Source organism: Anas platyrhynchos, chromosome 29 (genome assembly GCF_047663525.1).
Source record: "Anas platyrhynchos isolate ZD024472 breed Pekin duck chromosome 29, IASCAAS_PekinDuck_T2T, whole genome shotgun sequence".
Taxonomy (NCBI): domain Eukaryota; kingdom Metazoa; phylum Chordata; class Aves; order Anseriformes; family Anatidae; genus Anas; species Anas platyrhynchos.
The window spans coordinates 4,936,701-4,952,586 of NC_092615.1; the positions used below are offsets into that span (position 1 = coordinate 4,936,701).

A 15,886-nucleotide genomic window follows, 5' to 3' on the forward strand; every position below is an offset into this window, starting at 1 on the left:
TAAAGACAACCTGAATGTCTTTATTGATTTCCTATTTACAAATCACAAAGCTGGCCAAAAGCAGAGTGTGAACACTGAACGAGAGCATTGGATACATTCATCAATATAGCACTGGAGTCAAGACAGTCCCAGCTCTGCTTGGAAGGTGACATGGTACAACAGAACATCTCATACTTTTGGAAACAGGCAAGTCCAACAATGAATTACATTCATCTATCTACAAAAGCCAGAATTGCATCAAACTGCATAAAAGCCGTAAGAACAGAAGTTGCTCGGGTGTAGTTCAGAGTCTGACTCCTCTCCCTCCCCAACAGGACAAGCAAACAGACCTACCTTGTGGCTTGAAAGCAGGAAAGGTGAATTTGGGAAAAGAAATTGCATAACAAAAGAGCAGTAAAAACAGATGCTTCAGGGACAAGCCAGCTAGGGCCCATCCTCCTCAGCTGAGCTAGGTTACAGCAAGGCCTGCCTTCAAGTCCTGCTCTTTCGATAGCCAAGTGTGCAGCTTTGCTTCTTTCAAATTCCAATTATTTCCACTATTGCCACCTATATACAGAAGTGCCCGAGGTGCCGCACCCACCACAGCCGGCCCGGTGCGGGGCTCCCGCAGGCCCCGAGGTGGCTCCGGGCAGGGAAGTGAAGCTGCTGCTGCCTGAGGGGAGCAGCGGAGGCAGAGCGCAAGCAGGGGTGCGTGCCCCAAAGGGCTGCCCCTCAGAGGGCAGAGCTCACCCGTCCTGCCGATCCGCCTCACGACACCGCTTGCATTGCACAGAGTCAGGTTCAATAACTAAGTCATGGACCCATCAGATTATTTTTTTTAAAGTACTGGCCATATTAAAAACATCCTACCTTGAAGCAGGCTTACAATATACACATCTTACAACGTCTTCCTAGAGAACGTAACACACTATCGACATCTCTAAAAGCTACTGGTTACGAGGTGTGGGGTGTTCCTGACCGTATTACTGCTGCGTGGCTGGCAAGGAGACACCCGGCCAGCCACAGGCTGAAGACAGAGCCCAACCGGAGGGAGCAAGGGGAAGAGATGCACCTTCCCCCGCGAGTGAGCAGGCACTCAGCCATCCGCATCAGCGAAGGGTGACCGGGTTTCAACTTTCAGCAGCTGAACAAGGTGGCAACTGCCGCCGGGCCAGTCTGGGCAGCCTCGTGCGCCCAGGGCAGAGGGAGAGGTTTGCAAAAGAGAACCTCAGTTTTGAGGCAGCACCACAACGTGCCAGCAAGTCCCACGCAGACTTTGGAAGGCTCTGGACACCCTGCCAAGATGTCCTTTAGTTACGGCTTCCTCTGCAGAGGAAGGGGAGGGAAAACCCAGCCTCCAGTGGGCAGCGCCTCCCACCTCCTCCCCGCAGGGCACCTTTACCTACTGACTATGGCTGAACCTGCTGACGGTGAAAACAACCAGTCCTGAACAGGTAAGAAGGGAGCTTATTCATGAGTACTGAACTAACCAGCCCAAAGCCAGGTGATGTTTGGAAATATCGTATCTTCCTCCTGCACTTGTCCAAACAGGCAGACTGCAAATATACACTGGCAAACAGAAAATCTTTAATGTTTTCCTAAACTGTTCCATAAATCCTCGTCCATCTGCTGCATTATTAAGTAACAGGCGGTTGCACATCAAGCCTCTTCCTATTTTGCATCAGGGCAGCAGTGCTCTGAAGCAGCCTAGGAGTAGGTTAGCAATGCACAGAAACAAACAAAAAAATAGAAAATGCATTGAAACGTGCATGAGAACAGCAGCAATACACAGGAACACAGGGGCCAGGTGAGGCAAGTTCCCTTGCTTGCTCCAACTGACAAATCCCAGCACTATCTGCAAACAAAGGATTTGATTAGCACAGTAACAACTAGTACAGATTTCCCTGCTGCTAAATGCTGCACGGGGTTATCCGAGTATCACCCATCATTTTGAACACCATACGGAGTTTGGGAGAAGCACCACGGGACTCAGCACAGCAGCTGCCCCCAGGAGAGGGCAGAGCCTGCCCTGCCAGAGCCGCTGCCCCTTCCCAGCCCCGCAGGGGAGCTCACCTCACTGTCGCCAACTGCCCAAGGTAAAGGATTGTCACAAATTAGTGAGAGTAGCATGAAAACGCTGTAGTCTCTAGAGGCGCTCTAGTTTTGAGGTCTCCCTCAAGACCGTGTAGTGCTGAAACAGCAAGCCTCAGGGAAAAGGCCACTTTCTGTCACTTTTTGAAGGCGGCTGCACGTGCTGCAGCCAGCAGGAGGGGACGCGCCAAGCGCAGGCTGGTCGAGCTCTGCCTTTGCAGTGGTGTTGCCGGCCAAGCACTGCAAACCGCTTCGCCTCAACTGCTGTGCTAGAGCAGAGGAGGAGGGGCCATACAGCCCCGGACTTTGTCTTTTTTCTTTTTGCAGGATTTGCTCCTCACAGCAAGTGTAACCACAACCAGAGCCACTCGTTTCCATGCTTCTGACTGGTGGAAAAGCATCTACATTCATTACAGTCAAAAAAATGCATGTTGTTAGATAGGATTAATCAGTAAAGTGAAAAATGACTAGCCACAGACAACCTACAAATGATACTGGTAAACCAGTTAGTCTGGTATGGGATAGCAGCAGAATCACTAGCACAAGGCAAAACATGAGCTTTGAAATGGTTTTACTGAGACCTTTGGCTAGTGTGGCTCCAATTGGTGTGGTCAAACTCAGCCAGAAATTTAGTTTGGAAGGTCACGGGGAAGAGAACAGAAAAGTCCAGAGCCAGCTCCACAGCTGCACTATGTGTAGAAGATGATCTCTGGGATTTGTCCATCCTCCACAGAAGTGCCGTTGTTATTCCCAGCCGCGTAGCAGAACGTAAAGCAGGTTTTGGCTCCTGTTGTTGGTGATTCATGGATCACTTTGCGCAGTCCTTTGGTTCCATAGTGGGAATCTGGACCCTGCAATGGTTACAGAAGACAAGAAGAACAGATCAAGACAGAGATCGCAGCCCTGCTGGACCCTGCAGCCCAGGTACGCTCCACCCAAAGCAATGAACTTTGGAAGTCTCAGCACCTCCCATTTCTTTCTGCTTCTTTAGGTATTTTGAGCAAAGTTCTCATTGCTATCAGAGCTCAACACTGCATTTAACCAGATCTCAACAGTTCAATAACAACTTTTTTAAGCTAGTCCAGACGGGCTCTGTATTACAAGCATACAGAGCTGACAGTTTATCTGTGTGCACCAAGAAAAAAATCCCCTCACCTCATCACACATACAGCCTGTTAATTACAGTACACTTAATTACAGTACACTTGCTAGAGAAGTTAAAAACCAACTCTGAATGCTGATGGTCAGCGTGTACATCCTACCACCAGGTGAAGGTCTCCAAAGGAAGCCTTCAAAACTAAACTTGCCTCACTGAAACACAGAGAGTAAGAACCACATTGCACTGAAAAAGCCTGCTTTCACCTCTGCTTATAAGCCTCTCTTCTATCCATGCTGTCCCACTACAGTACCTTTAGAGTAGCACATGCTGTATAGTTGACGTTGGGTAAAATCTCAACAGGTTCCTTGAACATGACCCGGAAAGTGTTTGAAGATCCATCACAGCTGAACCCTGTGTCGTTCTGCCCCAGGACCGTGTTACTGTCTGTGTGGATGATCTGCAAGAGATGTGTTAAATTTTAATCCATACAGTTAGCTGGAAGCTGCCCTGCACATCAGAATTGGCACTAGTGCAGGCATGTCCCCTCTGAACCGCACTGGATCTGAGGGACTCGGTAGTTTGCCCAGTTCCACCACAGCTTCAGAGCCCTGTTGCAACTGCAACATCGTGTTGCTTGTGCCATCACATACTGAACAACAGCACGCTTGCATCCCAGAAAACCCAAGACAAAGACATTCCCCTCTTTACCCTGAAGCCTGGTGCAGCACTACAGGTGGCTGTTTGCTTAGACCTTCGCTTCCTTTTAGCCTCCAAGAGCTCAGAGGCCCTAGAAAGTGACCCTGGCTGTTCAGGAAGCACAGACTGTGCTTATCACATCAGCTGTGTTGGGGTAACTTTCCTGGGGGCAATCGCTCTCAAGGGGTCCAGACTCAGGCAGGTTACTTATGTACATCCAGAACAATGTGCACAAGACTTTTATAAGACAAAGTCTTTCAAACAGCTGTTAATGGACTTCAGACAGGTGTGTCAAAAAACAAGCTCCCTAAGTCCTACTCGCCATCTCAAACAGGTGCACACTGGCACTGCACAGGCCCTGCGCACTCACAGCAATCGTTTTCTTCTCTTCCCTTGCTGAACTGTGACTGCTCCACTGCATTTGTACAGCCTGGAGCAAAAGTACCAATGGTAATGCAATACCTGACCACTGCTGCAGAATCAGCCTGCCTGCTTGATGTAGGAAAACATGCATGGCTTTTCTCAAACTGTTTCACTACTCTCCTGGATGTATTTTCAAAGGCTGTGAATAGACTTGGGGAGATACGGCATTGATGCGTGTAATGGGAGGCTGCATCAAATTGAGAGCAATAATCCCTCTTATCCCCAGTGCCCCATCTGGCCCACACTACATCTGCCAACCACCCTATCTATAAAACAAATGCAGTCCCTTCCAAGTTAAGATTCTGTTGTATACTCACTAAAACGTGTGAAGTAGTCCCTACAGTAGCAACTATTTTTGATGTAGTGCAGAGAATTACCTGTATATTTACTTGGTAATCCGTTGGCCCATGTATGGATCCGTATAATCCAAACCCAACTACAAATATCCTTTTGTTTACTGAGAACCTGCAGGAATAGATGACGAAAGTCAGATCAACTTACCACTCCTGTACTGAAACAGTACGATGATGAAGCGCAAGTATCTTCACTTACTTTAATTTCAGATCTACTATTTAATCAAGCACATACTGCAGTTTCAAGTGCAACGCATACTAATAACTGAAATCCTTTACAGAAACCCTAACTTGTAAGCTTACAAGTTAAGCTTGGTCCTAATGGGCCAGCAAGTAAATTTGTTTGCTCATGTAAAATGCAAAGCTGCATCATCCCATCATCGGGCTTCAGAGTCCAGCTCAGAAGCACCTTGAGGTTGCAGTATGATGTCAGCATCCAAAAACGCCAGCCAGGCAAAGGCAGGGTAGCCTGTAGAGAGTGGAATAGCGCCCACCTCATAGCAGCAACAGTCTTTCAAGCAAGGTAACAGCAAAGACCACTTAAAGTGTCATTAGGTATTTCACTGCTAAGCACTGGAGGAGAATTGTTAATGTGCTTTTGAGCATTGGCTGGGTATAGCTGCAGGGTAGCAGCTAGCTGCACTCAAGATTTACCCAAGAGTAGAAAATAAGAGTCAATAGCTCCTGAATGCAGGAATCCCTGCTGCCTAAGACATTAAGGGCAACGATATTCACCCCCCTGTTCAGCTCTATCTTCTCAGCTAGCAGAAAGCCTCAGTGGCTGCCAAACCGCCAGCATTATTTCTTCACCTGCCCACCAATTCTTTCAGCCCTGTGCATTCCAAGGACAAACACTGTGGCAAGCCAGAAGCCACTGTATTGCCCCCCCCCCCCTCAAATATTCAGTACTGACCCACACACAGGCCTGGCTGAAGATGGACCCTGATGCTGTCAGCAGCTGGACACAAAGTCAAATACAAGACCTCTGAATGCTAGATCTCAGAGCAGTAACTGTTTGGAGGCAGCAGCTCTTCCAACTGGATCTCTGGGCCCATCTGGACCCTTCCAGAAGGCTGACAGCACTATTGATATGCAAGGGAACCACCAATGAAGAACCTTGAGGTTTTTAAAGAACTGTATTCATGCAAGTTCCCTTTTCCCCCAAGACAAGGAACAACCTGGAAACAACCAAGGCTTTCTGGATACTTCCTGTCTTGCTCTAACCACTTGGACACTCAAAGCTTGCAAACCACCACCACTTGCCATGCCATGCCACGTCTCTGTCACCACGGCTGGACTTCGCTATTTGTCTCCCAGCTTAGGTATAAACAAACTAGATGTCAGCAGAAAGGCAGGCACAGCAAGCATTTTCATTTTAATCCCTCCCTCAAACAGGCAAGATTAAGGGGCTCCAACAAACCACGTTTACACTTAGGATACAGCAAGGAACTGACCTGATGGAACACTGGTTAGTCAACACATCCAGGCACAGGAGGAGGCTGTGAGCTGCCTGGTGACCAACTGCTACGTGCCCATACAGCTGCAGGAAGCCATTTGAAAAGGAGACAGATAAATCCACCAAGAGGCCTGTGCTCAAGGGCCACAATTGCTGCAAACCTTTGCCAATACAGAAGCAAAGTGGCAGCCTGCAGCTGCACATGCAGGTTAATGCATCTGGTGAGGCTTCTGCCCAGCAAAACGCTTTCCCTTTGTGGTTTGGCATGAGGGTTCATGTGGCAGAGTTAGGGTCTAGCACGTAACCTTGCAGGTTTAGGTCTAGAGTACGCTGAAAGCTCAGTAAACATCAATCTATCAGCAGCAGAATTAGCAGAGAAGCTGACCTTATCCTGTCACTAGTCCCACTGTACCCCCAGCGGCTCTCCACCTGCTGGAAACGGCTGATGCTGCACTCCTTCCCCCGCAGGCAGCAGCGTGGTCGGTCGATGAACTCCACCCGTGGCTTTGGGTTCACTGTGAAGTGGAGGAACAGGCTCACCACCTCCCGGTCCGTGAGGATTCCTGACTGGGCAGGCCCTGCAGAAGAGCAAGAAAACCATGAGGTGGTCAGCCCTCACAAGCTGAAAGGGATACTCGCGAGAGTTCAGGGGCAGGAGGCACACGTGACTTGCAAACGAGAGCATCGGAAACAGGATTTCAATGGCATATCCAGAAATTAAGCCTCAGACAGAAAGCACTGCCTGCCTTTTATTGGCAGGGTAGTTGTGGGCTGCGGAGCCTCTCTGCAGAGCACATACGTGACATAGCAATTAAGAGCACGGCTCCACGGAGCCAATAGGCATTTGGCTAAAAGGGATGGTTTAAAAACAATCATTCAGCTAATCCTTCCTCCATACCCTCAGGATATGATAATACAGATAAGAGGGATTTTCATACATCTACACTGGTATTTTAGAATATTAATGTTAAGACACCATGGGATCCCATGAGGGGTAATGGGAAGGAACATCAGCTGGCCACCATCAACTTAGAAAGAGGAATATTTTTCAGTTGAGACAAAGGTGGTTCAGTTCCTGCACTGCTTTGACCCCCTCCCTTCCTGGGGCATTTGAACTCCACTTTTTTTTTTTTTTTTTTTAAAAAAGATTCTTTGTCTGCTTTTGTAGAACCAAGAAAAAACACTAGGGATTTTTAGCATGAATTGAGACAGTCTCATCTTTGCTTCAGTAACTAGATGTTTATTCCAAAGAGATATTAGACAAGCTTTGGAAACAACTTCAAATACTTTCAGAAGTGGAAACGGGTAAAAATCAGCCAATATCTCAATTCCTGTAGCAAATAGTAAAAAGTTGCTCTGCACCTCTATTTGTGAGAGGCTTTCAACACAAAGACCACTGGTGCATGGTGAAGAACTGAGAGTTCTGTAACATGGAAAGCAAAGTCTAGCTACTTTTTGGTCCAATGTGATTTGTAGTTGATTAAATTCAGCCAGATGTTAAAACTGCCCAGCTGCATACTCCTGGATGGTAGACATAATGTGGTCCAAGACTGCAGTAGGTACAGATGAAAAAAATTAAGGAAGTAGGCTGTTAACAGATGAATGAGCTTGTGGATACCTTGCTCAGCAAAAATTAACCATCACTGATCAAGTCTAAACGTATCCTGTGCTGCTGCAATGCAATTCTCAAATGTTTCAAATTACTTGCTTAAAGGGGGAGCGACACATTTGCCAGTTAGAATGTCTTCATGCAGAACTCCACATTCAGTGCAGATTATACCATAAGCGGGTGAAACCACCACCCACACCATGCCTTTCCCTTCACCTCCCCTCTTGGGAGCGGGCGGCAGAGAGGAGCTGTTTCCCTCTCCTTCCTCTGCTGGGGTCACCAAGGAAGTCCCTCAAACACTAAGGATGAAGCTGAAGCAATCCCAAGGTAGGAACTTATTGAAGGGACAGCTGACCTGTGCAAGCACTCAGGTTTGCTGTATTGGAGTTTCGTTTGTTCATCTTTCAGATTAAAGTGGATGGAGAACACTTGAAAGTTTCTCTCAAAGCAAGAGACAGATCAAAGATCCCAGTCCAACAAACAGCTGTGACAGCCAGTATAGGGTGGGGGCATTCCCCACTCCAAGGCTTCAACCCAAATATGCCAGAACTAACACATTCCTCCCACTGAGAGGGATTTACGCAAGATCTGAAGGGAGGATTGAAACACAAAAATTCAGAGCTCAGTACACGTAATTACCCTGCTTTAACACCATCCAGGAGGATGCTCTCTTCCATCAAGCCAGACTGCGAGGCTCTGACCCTGCTGCAAGCTGCTGTTTGGCACAACATGCAATTCAGGAACAGAACCTGCTATGTTTCACTGAGAGCCAACACAAAGGAAAAAGCTACTAACTTTGGATGAGCAGATCCCTATCTCCCTGGCCAAGCTGTTTCTGAAGAGATTCGTGTCCCTAAATCCACACCACTGCTGTGACAGGCAAATAAGCGGAGGCCAAGTTTTAATCACAAATTTACTAATATCCCTATTCATCTAGATGGACGAACATTAACTATCAATCAGCTGACGTCGTCTTTGCCTAAGGAAGAAATTCACAAAGAAAATGGCCTCACTGACTCCTTCTGCTTCTTTGTACAGGTAACTAGCATAAAAGAAGTTTCAGCTTTGAAAATGGTTCCATGGCGTCTTTTAGCATGAAAAAATGCTCGAGCCAATTGCCAGTTTTCAATCCCTAAAGAACCACCAGGGTATGAACAAGCAATGAAAACAAAACTCAAAAAAATCTTTAGTCAAAATTATTAAATGCTTTAGACATCTTTTAGACCAAGACCTTACCGTAAACCTGAAAAACAATTTGAGAAAAACTAAATACCACCACCCCTTCAGCTCAATGAACATTTAAAAAGTTTTTCTTGTTATGAGGCTCTGCTCTGAATGGTATCAGTAAAACATGGTCAACATCACCACTGGATTAGAGGCAACAGCAAACAGGTGAGGAAACATCCTCTTCTTTCTTGGGGAACAGGCTACAATCAACAGCAACTATTTGCAACACCATTTGCTTTGTGTAGGTTATATGGTTGGAAATGAATGCATGTGAACGCATTTATATTGCAGCTGAATGAGAAAGCAACCATGTGAACATACTATGAAAACACGAGGAGGTATGATCCTACTTACACCTGAGGGAGCACCATAGCCTTTAAAAACAAGAGGATCATGGATGGAAACAGCATTTACACAGCAGATTCTGCAGGTCAGTGTGAATGGGGAATAATCTCAAGTTTGTAAGTTACTACAGAACACACAGCAAAAAATCCACTTTCATGTACTTAGTCCTCTGTAGTTCAGAGAAAGCAAAGACCAGGGCTGCCAGAAACGCCTTTGTTCAGTTACCTGCTGCAAACTCCTCAATAGTCATCAATGGGAAGCGGATAAGAGAAAGCGCTTTGCCCAGTACTTTCCGCTTGTTCTCTGGAATCACCTGAAGTTGCTGCCGTTGACACTCAGCCTCCGACCAGCGAACCACTGCATTAAACAAACGAACCTCCCGGATCCCCAAGGTATCCCTCTCCAGCACCGCGACCAGGGTGTCTGCAAGGCAGGACAGACAGGGACAACTTCAGGCACTAACCCAAATGACCCCATTTTACCTAGCCACAACTACCGCATGTACAGCCAAAACAAGTGAAAGAGAAGCAATTGAAAAAACAGCATCTCCCCGAAGTGCTGCCTGCAACCTATAAGGAAGATATATCTGCATATTCCATAAGCAAGGAACTCACCAGAGCAGCAAATAGTGCCCATTTATTTTGTAAATGCAAGTGCAGTAGAATAAATTGCAACTTACTTGATGTGAAATTTGGATGAAGCAAGCAGCACACAAGCCAGAAGGTTACCTGTGTCTTACCTCCATATTCCATTTCATTAGAAGAAGGTTAAAGTCTGAATTTTAATGTCTATTAACTGTGCCCAGCAAGTTTGGCTACTGCATACGATAATTAAAATAACCAGTTCTTGCTTCCAAAAGCGCAACACCTTTTTAACTCCAAAACCTGACGAAGACTCAGGGAACACGGCCAACTCCACAAAAGAGGGCAAGTTACACCCACCCAAAACCTGCCAACATCAACAGAGGAAACAGGCTTTGTATCATGCCCAGAAAAATCAAGTTGCACCAAAGTAAGCAGATTCCAGGATATTTCTGCAAGTGAGCATGCTCTTTTGCAAATGCTTAGTCTCTAGCCACTTAGTGCCAGGGACTGTTCGTTCAACAGATTAATCCAGAACAGCAAAGCTACAAAAGAAAATCATCAAGTATTAACCTGTAATAACTTTAGAGCTTAGCTTTTTATGAAAGCCTGCAGAAGACAGAGGAAAAAACACTTACCTAGATCAATGTCTGTAAATCCCTCTGCATTGATGGCATCTGATGTGTTCTTGTCTATGTTCTCTAGGCAAAGGCTGGCCAGCTGAGGCTCATCAAAAAGTCTTGCCTAGTAATGAAGAAGTAATCATTAACACAAAAGGTATTTTAAAATTTACACTGGTTAAGGACACTCCCCACTCCCCCAGAGCCCATCTTCATTAGCAGTACTTTGCCTGATTACATCACGATTTCACTGGGCTGCAGCAGTCTTTCACAAGCATTTAAGCATGACAAGGCAAACACTAGAAAAAAAAATCTGCATTTGGCATCTGTTCTATTGTAGCCGTGCATGTCTTCAGGCACGTCTTTGTTTCAATATCACATCAGTTAACATGACTGTAGTGCTTTCTAGCACCGTACTGGCCATGTCAGCTAACACGGGTAATTTTTACTACATCATTTTTATATTTAGAAGAAAGCTTTGCCCAATGACTCCAGGCCTGCTCACTCTAAGGATATGAAGAGGTGGCTTATTCTGTAAGAACACAGTCACACTCATTTCGTGTATTAGCAAAATGCCTTAACAGGCACACAGCTCCAGCCCAGAGATGCACAAAACCCTGCAGGGTAGGCAGCCTACTTAGTGAATTTGCTTATTCTTACACAGAAACATCCACTCCAATCTAGTTACCTTAAAGGACTCCCCCAAAAACAGGGTACTAGTCCAATCCAAATCTGTACACAGCTTGGGGAGCTGCTCAGGATCTCTGTACCCAAAGTCCTAATATTTCACTCCCCACCTCAGATCCCCCCTCTCTGAGACTGCAAAGCCACGTTACCATCCCTGTGCCTAGCAGAAGCAAAAGGTGGGAACACACAAAAGGCACCAGGATGACTTGTTATCTCCAGAGCTTTGTCTTTGCTATTTAGGAAGGGACCATCTTTGCATGACACATAACATTACAGAGCCACAATATCCAGGGACCTGAACTGCCACAGGTAAGGTTTAAAATTGTGTTTTGGGCTGGAAATTCAGTCACTCACACAGGTTCCGACTCTTGGACATCTTCTGCTTCACCCTTGTTCAAGGGCTGTAGAGTTCCGCAGAGTCTACCTTCGACACTGAGACCTCAAGCACAAAGCTGAAAAAGTTGTGATGGGCCAGGGAAGTCCCACCAGTCATCCCCTGCTCCTGGCGCTGGAGGCCTGCCAGCGCCTCACACTCTTGGCATCCAAGAGCTGCGACTGACTCAGACTTTACTACTGGAGTGGCTCTCTTCTGACACGTGAAGGACTTACATTACAGTCACGCAGTTCTCCCCCAGAGCTCCTTCAGGCAAGCTACTACGTCTTGTTGATCAGAATGACATTTGCATGCACATCTGGCATGAACCACACTGTGTTCACTGTGAGGCACCATCGATTCGGAAGGCTGTTTGTTACTTGTATTTCTGCCAGAGATTAGCAGTTGTTTGAAACACCATTGCTCTTGTAGTTGCCAACCCACAGGATACATGCAAAAGAGTTTTGGGGTCTTAGGCTCTACAATCAGCTGTCCACAATCTTAAGCCTGTTGGGAAGTGTTTTGTACAAGATCCATCTCAAATCTGTAATTGACAGATTTATTGCAAGAAATAGAGGCTGATTTTCACACTGAAGGACCAGATCTCAGAGCTTCTTGACAGGCTCCTCACTCAGTGAGTCTGTTATCACTGAGGTAAGTTTCTGAAAGAATTCCAGCCTCAGACATTTAAGAGACTCGGAATATTGTGACAGCAAACATACACTGGATATGAATCATCAGTGATAATTAATCATAATGGATAAGCCCTAAGCTAATTTCACAGAGCAAAAGGAACCAGGAAGGCCTGTCCCCATCCAGCATTTCAGCTGCCCCAGCACAGCTGATGGCGCCAGGCAGTATCTTGGTTTTGATACATGAAAAACTAGGACCCCTTCTTCCTTTGCCAAAGGAACCTTGTGAATTGTAAAGAAGTTACTGCAAACCTAAATGCTCCCTTGAGACGTCAGGTTGTGGAGGGACACCACGACACAAAATCCCTACGTAAGGAATACCACCAAACAGTTTACATGTCTAATTCTCATCAGGTGATGGCAAGCACAGGATGCCTCTTCAAAACTTAAGTCAGTAGGAGAGATCGCTTCTCAGCTTTTGGATAACATATTCTGATCTTTCAGATTTCAGGCTGCAGAGCCCAAAAATCAAGACTGCTGCAGCCAAAGAGATACAATTGTCCCACGGTGAATCAGATGGGAGTGCGAATTTGGCTACCATGACCCAAGCAAGAACCTTTAAATCTTAAACCTTTCCCACAAAGTGGAATGCGGCTCCCCCAATATATCAGAGGCTGCCTCACCCATTTATGGCATGTGGAAGAGAGCCAAGTTTTTTTTAAAGAAAAGAAAACATTTGTTAGAAGAGACAGTATTTTATACTCAAGCATTAGACATTTAATGCAGCCAGAGCTGAATCCTCAGCAGCCAAGAGTATCTACAATGGCAGTGTAAAACAGAACTACTTTGAGAACCTGATCCAAATATTTAAACTCATAAAATCCCAGCCTAATCACAGCAAACAAGCAAAGAGCTCAGCTGCTCTGAGCCAACACTGTTTCAGGCTTTGCAAAAAAACTGCAGGGGGACACTGCTACTGATGCAGTAATCACAGTCACAGCCTGAAAGACACTTACACTCCTGACAAGGAGGAAAAAAGCCAGCAGCCATATACTGGGCAAGGGAGGACAACCTCTCAGAGCCAGACCACTTCAGTGCACTGGTTCCCAACTCAGGGCATCTGCCAAGACTCTTCTGCAGGGTTTCTTTAACATCAAAAATCACAGTAGCTTTCCTGAGCAGGCTGATCAGAACCAGTTCTCCATAGCTAGTCAAAAGTATGTCCATTCCCTAAAGGAAAACTCAGTGCCCACAGTGCGTGTTTGTTTCTTGTTCCTACAGCACCAAGAAGATGTCCCTGGCAATGGGACAGATGCTGCAATGCACAGGTGATGACACGGCTACACCATGGAAGTCACTGGTATGTTACCAGCTGTTAGCAGAGGGTGACAGGGACCAGAAAGAAAAAAAAAATGAAGCCAAGGAACAGGAAGGATAGTGATGCTAGATTAATCAACCTGAGTGCAAACCTGATCTTCTCCAAAATAAGCAGAAGCAGTAAACACCAGCTTCCAGTTTGCTACTTTGAAGAGTCAAACACAAAGAGACCAGTCCAACCCTCAGGTAAGAGGGAAGGACACACAGACACGCAGTCAACCTGAGCTGAGAAACACGGCTGTACTGTGACTCCATGTCTGCATGCCTCCTGTACAGCAGCAGGGTTAGCTGGAGCAGACTAACAAAGAGATCATTTTGTCATCTCTAACAGGTAGTGGCCATTTCCTCTCCTACGAAAATTAGCCAACCAAAGAGCTCTTGAAGAAGTTGCATTGTCTTTTATCCCCATTCTGGGGGAAACTATTACAAAACAGCCCTTCAAAGAACATTTGCCCAGTTAGATGAAGTAAGCTTTGCACGAAGAAAGTCCTGAACCTGAACAAGTGAAAATCCTCTCATTTCACTTTTCTTCTTGGCAGATGAAGTTTTTCCATCCTGTTAATTTCTTCCCCAGCTCACACACTGGATGGAATCTCCTGCCACACCAAAACAAAAAGCAGAGCTGAAATGGCAGCAACACTTGCTGTATTTCATTGTTCCTTATACAAACCTGCTCATCATCACCTGTAAGAGAAATCAAAAAGCACAAGACACAGAACTGCTCTGGTTTGGACAATCAACTCTCTAACACTCATAAAACTTCTATTTTCTTATTCTGATGGACATCACTCAAGAAATTTAATCCAAATGACTGCAAGCTCACCTGTGTTAACAGCATGAACGCATTGTCTGCTCGGAGGTTTTTTTTAAGAAATTCCACACAATGAGCTTCCAGGGCTGGAACTGCATATTTTTTAGCTGTGTAAAGCGTTGTCATAACAGTCTCTGGTCCAATCTGAACTTCGTCTGAATAAAGAAATCTGAAAGCATACAAACAAACATTGCTCTGATGTAGCCAGTAAGATAACAAGGTATAAAAAAAATCCCTTGCAGTTCATAAAAACTTATTTGTGCTTCTGCACATCAGCCTGGCCCCATTTTTTGAGAGATGGAACGGTTTTTACATCCTTCTCACTGACTCTAGTTGTTTGTTTCTTTTTTTAAACAAGCAAACAAAAATGGCCTCAAGTTGTTCTCGGGAGGTTTAGGTTGGATATTAGGGGAAATGTCTTTACTGAAAGGGTTGTGCAGCACTGGAACAGGCTGCCCAGGGAAGTGGTTGAGCCACCATCCCCTGAGGTCTTCAAGAAACGTGGAGATGCAGAACTTTGCAGCGTGGTTCAGCGGTGGACTTGGCAGTACTAGGTTAAGGGTTGGACTGGATGATCTTAGAGGTCTTCTCCATCCTGAGTGATTTCATGATTCTATGAAAAACCACTCCTTACGGCATAACTTTTAATGAATAAAACAGGATGAGTATCTGTTCTAGCAACTCAAACTGCCTCACATCCCACAGCCAGTGAGCTGCTGAGCCAGCCACTTACACCGGACTAGAACATTTTCTGGCCAAGTGCAGCCTGTGAATTAAAGTTTTCAGCTGTTCAGTTAGACTAAGCAAGGACAAAAATTAAATTCTGCCTGCCTACTTCAGAAGAGAGGCTCTGTTCTTTTAGTTCCAATTCAAAAGTTATCAGAAGCAATGAAACATATACATCTACTGCAGATGAGAGATGTTTTACCCATGCACCACTTCCCCTCATCTCTCCACTTTATATGCTAAATCTTTGTTAAAACGGTTTTGTTCCATTATACAGGTGTTAAAACACAGCAAGAAATATAACAAGCATAAAGCAAGAGTTAATTACAATGAAAAACAAGGCCTGCCACGCTGCTAGCAAAGCATCAGCCTTCACTGTTAGGCCAAAACAAGGACGCACATTCATACTGCATGGAAAAACAAAGGTCGTCATAGGAAGCCTGCCCGAGCCTCCTCATACCCAAGCATGCTGATTAGAGACAACAGGAACTGGCAGGCTGAATTCAGTAAAAACAGTTACACATTTGATGTCAGTCCTAATCCCATGCGGAGTTTTTGTTTACTGTTTTTCCTTTAACCAGTCAAGCATTTGCCAATCAGGGTCTGAAAAGCACCAAGCAGGCTTTAAGCACAGAGACGTAGTATTAAGCCTGTTAGCAGGGCTTGGCATTCCTGTTCCACGGGAGATTTTGGAAACTCCAGCCATTTCTTCTCCGGCATTTCTCCAGCGGCCGGGGGGGGCACAAGAGCACGTCGTGTTGCAGCTGGTCCTGGAGGCTTTGCGCAGCTACAGGGCTGCTC

At 45.8% G+C, this 15,886-nt stretch overlaps 1 protein-coding gene across 4 annotated transcripts in view; it reads right to left on the reverse strand.

Annotated features, from left to right (window-relative positions):
• Positions 1–15,886, reverse strand: part of BTBD2 (BTB domain containing 2) — a 25,363-nt gene continuing 9,477 nt past the window's right edge. For 2 of the 4 annotated variants that reach the window (XM_027472055.2, XM_072029280.1), the window contains exons 3-9: positions 14,372–14,528; positions 10,498–10,603; positions 9,504–9,701; positions 6,483–6,675; positions 4,666–4,753; positions 3,480–3,626; positions 1–2,921 (exon numbers count right to left, since the gene is read on the reverse strand). In XM_027472055.2, the coding sequence (XP_027327856.2) occupies positions 2,760–2,921; positions 3,480–3,626; positions 4,666–4,753; positions 6,483–6,675; positions 9,504–9,701; positions 10,498–10,603; positions 14,372–14,528 (1,051 nt within the window). In that variant the 3' untranslated portion in view covers positions 1–2,759. The remainder of the gene's footprint in view (positions 2,922–3,479; positions 3,627–4,665; positions 4,754–6,482; positions 6,676–9,503; positions 9,702–10,497; positions 10,604–14,371; positions 14,529–15,886) is intronic. The other 2 variants (XR_005261322.2, XM_072029281.1) reach the window with 2 other exon arrangements.